Here is a 7,518-nt window from a genome sequence, read left to right as displayed (position 1 = left end):
ATTAGTAAACGTATTTTCTGTAAGATCGCTGATTGGCCGTGTGTATTATTAAATGGCACCCGGACCATATTCCATTTATTAGTAAACGTATTTTCCCTGGTACACCAATATTTCGAAAGCGCCTCGTCTGAATTAATTCAAAGCCTAATTTAAATTGTATCATATTTCATCGAGTACTTTCCCATGCGAAATTACCTGGATATCCGGATATTTTCCAACATCTCTTCCCGTAGACTTTCTGTCTTTCTGCCACAAACCATTAACCTTGAAATAAAGGTAATTACATATTTATAATAGAAAATAGAATTTGCAGATGAACGGATAAAAAATAAAAATAATGGGGAAGCTATACTGGGCAATGTACATGGCAGAAGTATTTTTCATTAATGAAAAAAGTAGAATAATTTCAAAATAAAGTCCTTAGGTTCGCACTGGATGCTGCTTGGTTTGTAAGAAATAGCCAATCGCATCGGGAATTACATATGGAATCAATCGAAAGCTGTCTTTACTTTCGAAATTATTAATGAATCTAATCAATTACTGACGAAGTTGTCTTCATATTATCAAATGTTTCACAACCGACCTCCGTCAATTAATAGGAGAAAATATGGCCTTCGTTACGTTTAAAGAATTGAAGGCTGAATCCAACGCAGTATCAACTGGAAATCGTTCGTGTTATGACCGGTTCGTTCATGCAGGGCAAAGTAGAATATATTTTTAATTAGAATATTTAAAAAATAACCTTTATTAAGAACAGTTCAACTGACTGAAAATTTGAAAGAGTTTTTATTAAATAACAATCAATGAATGGGGTCTATTAGTGGGCACCAGGTAATCATGATACAATTGCTCCCATCATGGACATGGGTAAGATTTATTTAAAGAGAAGGAGGGAGGGGGTAAAAGAAAGGAAACGCGCACAGTAACGAAAGACAATTTGTTATTAACGAAACAATTTTTTTTTTCAAGCAATTATTGAGTAATGAAATGTGATAGATCATAAGTACTGCTTATCAATTTTGATATTTAAATTTTTAGCGTGAACATTTTTAATATTTTTCTCTGCACAGTATGAACCAGGAGGGTTGTTCACACCTTGACTAATAGTACAAGAGCCCCGGTGAAAAAAAAATTTATATCACCCCAGTTTTTGATTGATTAAATGAAAACTATTAATAATTATAATCACTAGTCAAAATTGATGAATCTGCCAAGGTAGGGGGAATAAAAAATGGTGGATGTTTCAAAACGTTAAAAAAAAATAAAAATTTCATTCGGAGTTCTATATCATTAAAACTACCAACAACAATAGGAAACCTAATAGGACATCATTCAAAGTAAAGGACATTTGCTAAAATATGAGCCCTAATAGGGCTATTTACGTTCAATAGATCACGAGATGTACTTTTTTAAAAAGCAACATTTCATAAAAATTCACTGAAAAAATCGTTATGTACTTTAAAATATTCTTATAATATTTATTTTCGATATTCACATATAAATATGAATTTTACATATAATCTTTTTTCAAACATCTATAAATCAATTTATTTTAGCAAATATCTTGAAAACTATTACCCCTAGCAGACTATTATACTTTACAAACTCGTCAATTTTGACTAGTAATTATATATAATTTTCAATAAAGAAATCCAAATTGGGGTGAAATAACTGACAATTCTCCTCTTGGGCTCTTGTACTATGACTACGTATCTGGTTTCCATTGATACCATTGCTACTCAAAATACATAAATATTTAAAATATAATAAATAAATAAAATGATAAATCAGATAAAAAAGTAATCACTATAATACTTGGATACCAAAAACTAAACAATATGTTCATCATTATATATTTTAATATAATTTAAAATTATTTTTTCTGTTAATCGTATTCTATTGGGATTGTCATCATGTATGATCATGATGTAAAGAGTTTAAATGTTCAATAATTGGTAAATTACATACTCATGAAAACTTTTCTTATGATCTTAAAAAAAAAAAAAAACGATGTTGAATTATAAACTGCATAATTTTCAATTCCTTAAGTGTTTTATTTGCAAACGAGTTCATAATAATCCGGATATTATTTTTAACAGCATCAAAATATACCTTTCTTGTTTAGTAAATTTTTCTATTGACAACTGACCTTTTGCCTATAATAGATTTAAATGAATCAGTTCATTGATAAATGTTTAAATATGCGAGCTGCTATTAATCACGTGATAACATTTCTGTTATATCATAATATCAATGTCCATCTTGTTTACCAAGTCGATATTATATAACATGGTGTCCGCAGGTGCAGCCTTATGGCCTATGAATAGAACAAAATCTCTAATCAGAAACAGAGGGTTTTCTGATTCATAAAAAGTCCTATCCATTTTTTAAAAAAAACATTTAAATAATAATGGCGCTAAGTTATGTATAGAAGCAAATTGGTAATGAATTTCTTTTATTTTTTGAACATATGTAAATTATGTATCAAAACTATATATTATATTAATACACTACATCATTTTAATCCATCAATGTAATTTAACATTATTAAATCGTACAGTATATTGAAATCTAATTTCAAAAAAATGAAATAAATAAGTAATATTAATACATTTTTCCCCAATAGAACTTTGCTGTGAACTTAAGAAAAGAACTTAATATCCAATTTTCATTTAAAATTGTAAATTTTCTATAATTCCTATTAAAACATGATCTACATATTTATACATAAATTGAATCGAATCGAATGGGATTGATACTACTAGGGTTGAGTGGAGTTTTTCTCAATTGGACGATTCTTTCTAGTAGTATTGTATATATGTATATATAGTTGACCGTAAAAATTGATATATAAGAAGATGGTCAGGATTGCGGTCAAAAGAGAAACAAAAATATAGTTGAAACTATATTTATAATAATAGTTGTAAACTATTTTTATTTCTAATAGTAGTTCAGCTGGATTTGGGATGATGGAGATAGGTCTGAATTTGAGAAGCAATTTAAAGCCGAGGGAATTAAGGCATCACCTTAGCTATCTCTCAATTTCAATGTCGGTTCGAATTCGGCTTGGGGGGAAGGGGTTGACTTTTATTTCGCGGTGGTACCAAGGGAGTAATAAAAAGTAATAAGTTCGAAAAAGTTATTAGTTTATGAAGGAAATGTCTATAAGAACGGGAAATATTTTCTCAGAAATTGTGGCTATAAATTTTAAAGAACTTGTGATGTGAAGTTGATCAAATTACATTACAATTTTCTGAGTATTATTATATTTTTTTATATTAAAGTATATTTTCAGAACTTTTTTTAAACTTAATTGACACGACTATATGCCAATTGTATTCGCAGCTCTTTCTTGTTTTGTGTCTTTCATTGGTTTCATTCAAGTATGAAACTTTTTTTTTTCTTGAGATATATAATAGTACATAAATATAGACTCAGATATATAATAGTACACAAATATAGGCATAGATATGCAATAGTACACAAATATACGCTCATATATATAATAGTACACAAATCTACTCTCCAATATCTTTTGGAGCAAACGTTTATGTTAATGGTATTTGACATGTGGAAATCAATGTTTATAATAACCATTTTAGAGGAGATTGGTGACTATTCTCTAACTAGGGGAAAAAAATACTGCCATCTTATTATTCTGACTCTAGCAGAGATAAATATTTATGGATGTCGTTTAAAGGTAACCGTATTTTCCCAAACCCTCTCTTTTTATATAACTCTGTATTATTATTATTATAGAAATCACAGGGGAAAAAATTAATAATAACACTATACTACATTTTCAGTTGGATACCGGAGACTTCGCCAAGCTGGAACTTTTGGAGGACCTGGATCTTCAGTACAATTATCTGACACATCTCAACAAATCCTTGCTACCATTAAAGAATCTGAGGAGGATGAAGCTATCTTACAACAGGTTGACTGTTTTTAGCCCAAGTGAAATTAGAGGTCTTATGAGACTTATATTCGCGGATTTTTCTCACAACTCAATCAGTGAAATATCGGCCAAAGGAGAGGTAGGTAAAGATTTGATCTTAAACATATCTTACTTTTAAACTAATTATTTATTATAATTGTTGATATTATAATTAGCCATCAAATATTAACTAAATTATATCTGTAACATTTCGATAGGACGATTGACGTTCCCTAAGAATATTGTTTATTTTATAATATCCCTAAACAGTGGTGTAGGCTCTTAGCTGATTGATACAATTGATGCAGTGTAAAAAATCGACTTCATCTTCATCTTCTTCAAAAGAGGACACATCAACCCTCCTGCCTTCTTCTAAGGAAAAGTTGTATGATCTTCCCCCATCACCTCCTTGCCAAATGTGTTTTAGCAAGTAGTCCAATTAAAGCCTAACGTTAAAATTTCTTCGAAACCTTATTGTAGAATGGATTATCACCTTGATCCAGCTCTTTATCCTCCATCCAGGAATGTGAGTGTACCAGAATAATTGTTTAAAACTACCAGATGTTCCTCTTAATTAACACATCGAGTTTAACATCTATTTGCTTGGATTGCTCTCCAGACCGTGTTATAGGAATTTAGTACTTGAGCATGAGATCACATTCCTTATACAACCTATAATCGTATCATGTTTTAGTTTAAAACCAATAAAAGCCTATCAACCATATTAGCATTATACCAATATTAGCATTTCAGAAAATGTGGATTCCTAGTTCCAACTAACTGCATACTTAGAATTATTTTACAAATAAATAAAGAGGATATAAAAAAAAATTATGAAAGAACAACAAAGGCATAGAACACAAAAATGTATGTATATGTGTGTGTGTTTTTCTGGCCTACATAGTATTATACAGATACAATTTCAAAAAGTTATCACCAATTTAACTATAATCCGCCATAGTCCAGCACGTCCCATTGCTCCACAACCAGAACTAACTGAAATACATTCGTTAACGAATACATCTCTTCGATTTATGAGTTTCGTAACTTTTGTACCCCTCACCTGTAAGAAAATCTAAATAAGCCCTTGTTCCTGAGTGAATTAAAGATGCGTTCATTCGTCATGAACGATTTCTAATCAACAAAATTCGAGTAAGGTAAATTTTGTAAATTACTGTTATATGTCACTTGTTGGAATCAAAATAAGCTGCTTCCTTGATATTTTAACTTAAATAATGATATTTTGGACCTATTTTTATCTAAATATTAATATAGTATGGTACAATACAAGAAGAATACTTCCAGCCCCTAGGAGCCCAATATCAGTCTTATATTCGAGTTCGTTGAACTATCTAAACCATCACAAACCGATTCCACTCATGGATTATAATGGAACAGAATTGAAGTATTTATTGATGGATTACAAATCTGGTGCTGTAGCTATGAGATTGGTTATTACTAACTCTTACTATAAAAATTGGTATTGTAGAGTTTCTCGAGGTGGGAATAACGAATATAAATTTTGTTTTTTTGTCAAACAACAGTTAAAGAAAAGAAAACGAAGCCGTAATGCAATCGGGAAAGTTCGGGCGGTCTCGGCATTAGCATTTGCATTCATTGATTTTTTTATAGTTGCTAACAATGACAACAGATAATTAAAAAAAAATTGGGGTTCTTTAGAGAAATTTTTTTTGAAAATTCGTCTTTAAGACTATTTCAATGAGATGAGAAATATTTGGTACCTTAAGTGAAAGTAAAAATTGTTTTGCGTTTATGGAAAATAGTGTTATTATCTTCTACAAAATAACAGAATTGGGTTCTACTGTAATAAAATAATAGCAAGAGCATGCGATTGACTAACTATATTCCAAGTTTTGTTTTTTCAGCTCTCAATTTTCTTTTTATATTTTCCTAAACCAAGGATTATTTTTAAATGTACAATTTAAAATTCCAGTTTATATCATTAATTATTATTAGGGTAGGAACTTTAAGTTTTTGGAAGTGAAAGTATGAAAACAGTAAGAATAAAAAAGGTTATCGTTTCCTTACAAGTTGGAAGTGAGGCTTGGAGTCGAGTAAAATTAAAATTAGGTACATATTTGTATGTCCCTTGTTTCTTATTCATTTTATTATTATCAAAATAACTTGTCAACATTTATTGACCACATATATGAGAATAGCTTCCTCAACGTTTCTATTGGGTCATGATTATTTAGATTTCTAGGTAGAATTGTCGTTTAAGATTAAATCTACGGAAAGAACTCTATCTCACATATAAATGTGTCAAGGAAAATACGTTTGCTTTTGCATAAGCGAAAATATATAAAATTCGTATAAAAAGGGGTACTAGATCATTTATAAACTGATCGCCAATATGCTTCCAGATATAGATCACACAAAAAGCGATTATATTTAGTAGTTTGTCACTCCTTAGTACCATCAAGAGAGCGTTGGATAGGGGACACTTTCTCGCGGTGTCATCGTAGTTAAGGAGCAGAAAATTCGTACTCGAGCCGCCAGTTCAGCCACTTTAGGTAGATTAACGTTTCCTTCGTTACCATCCAAATTAATCCAAAGTAGTCCTCAGTAAAACTATCCAGCTGAATTCAGAGAACACGAAACAAAAGTTAAGGGACATTTAATAATTAAAAACAAACAGTGATGACTAACGAATAGTTTCATCATTTTAAAAGTTTTATATTCACATTTCAGGTGGAACAGATAGCTTTACAGATAGATTTTTTTTACGTCAATGAGAAAAAAACAAAACACATTTTTGCTACTTCACTGTTTTAATATTCCGTTGTTATGACCAATTATTTGTTTGCAACAGATCAAATAATTACAACATTAATTCGATATATATATCATCCAAAATAATCAAGGGATAGAAAGTGGAATTTATCACTAATTAAAAGAAAAGGAAAAATGTGACAAATAATTTAATTTAAAGCTATTCTTAATGTAATAAAAGAAGATAAAAAAACATTCTCATATTTTTCAGTTAAACAAGTGTAAAACATTTATTAGTATTTGATATATAAAATATTGAAATAAATCTCAATTGAGATTGGCTAGAATTACAAATTATATGTACAAGAGATTCTTAACGTCTTCTCTTCTTCCAGATAAAGTTGTATAAATGATAAGAACTTCAGTAATTTGTAATTCTGGAATTAATTAAAGTTTGTTTTTCAGTTAAATTTTAACAGAGAAAGGACACTAAAGATACCTCAGTTTCCTTTTATTTTAGTGCAAGAATTCCGATAAAAGTTATTACAAAAAAATAATCTATTTTATGATTCAAAATTTAACTGATTATGACCATCGAGTTCATAATTCAGAAGTTCTTTTCTACTGAAAAATGCAAACTATTGAAATAAAATTTTCAATCTCACCAACCATATTTCACCAGTAAATTTAGTATTCATAAAAAGTATAATTGTCGACAATAATAGACTTTTATATTGTAGCAATGGTCATCGCAGATGATGGAGCTGCATTTTAAATCTGTTTTGTACACCAAATAGATTAAATAATTTTGAGGATTCGGGAATGGATGGTGGAAATATATATATATA

At 29.6% G+C, this 7,518-nt stretch overlaps 1 protein-coding gene across 3 annotated transcripts in view; it reads left to right on the top strand.

Annotated features, from left to right (window-relative positions):
- Window positions 1-7,518, top strand: part of ltl (larval translucida) — a 41,957-nt gene that overhangs the window by 22,672 nt on the left and 11,767 nt on the right. For all 3 annotated transcript variants that reach the window (XM_067051091.1, XM_014426442.3, XM_014426443.3), the window contains one exon: window positions 3,807-4,037. In XM_067051091.1, the coding sequence (XP_066907192.1) occupies window positions 3,807-4,037 (231 nt within the window). The remainder of the gene's footprint in view (window positions 1-3,806; window positions 4,038-7,518) is intronic.

The sequence above is a fragment of the Halyomorpha halys genome, unplaced genomic scaffold (assembly GCF_000696795.3).
Source record: "Halyomorpha halys isolate HHAL.00 unplaced genomic scaffold, Hhal_1.1 Scaffold577.1, whole genome shotgun sequence".
Taxonomy (NCBI): domain Eukaryota; kingdom Metazoa; phylum Arthropoda; class Insecta; order Hemiptera; family Pentatomidae; genus Halyomorpha; species Halyomorpha halys.
The sequence above is the reverse complement of the archived record's forward strand: the minus strand, read 5'-3'. Positions and strand labels throughout refer to the sequence as shown.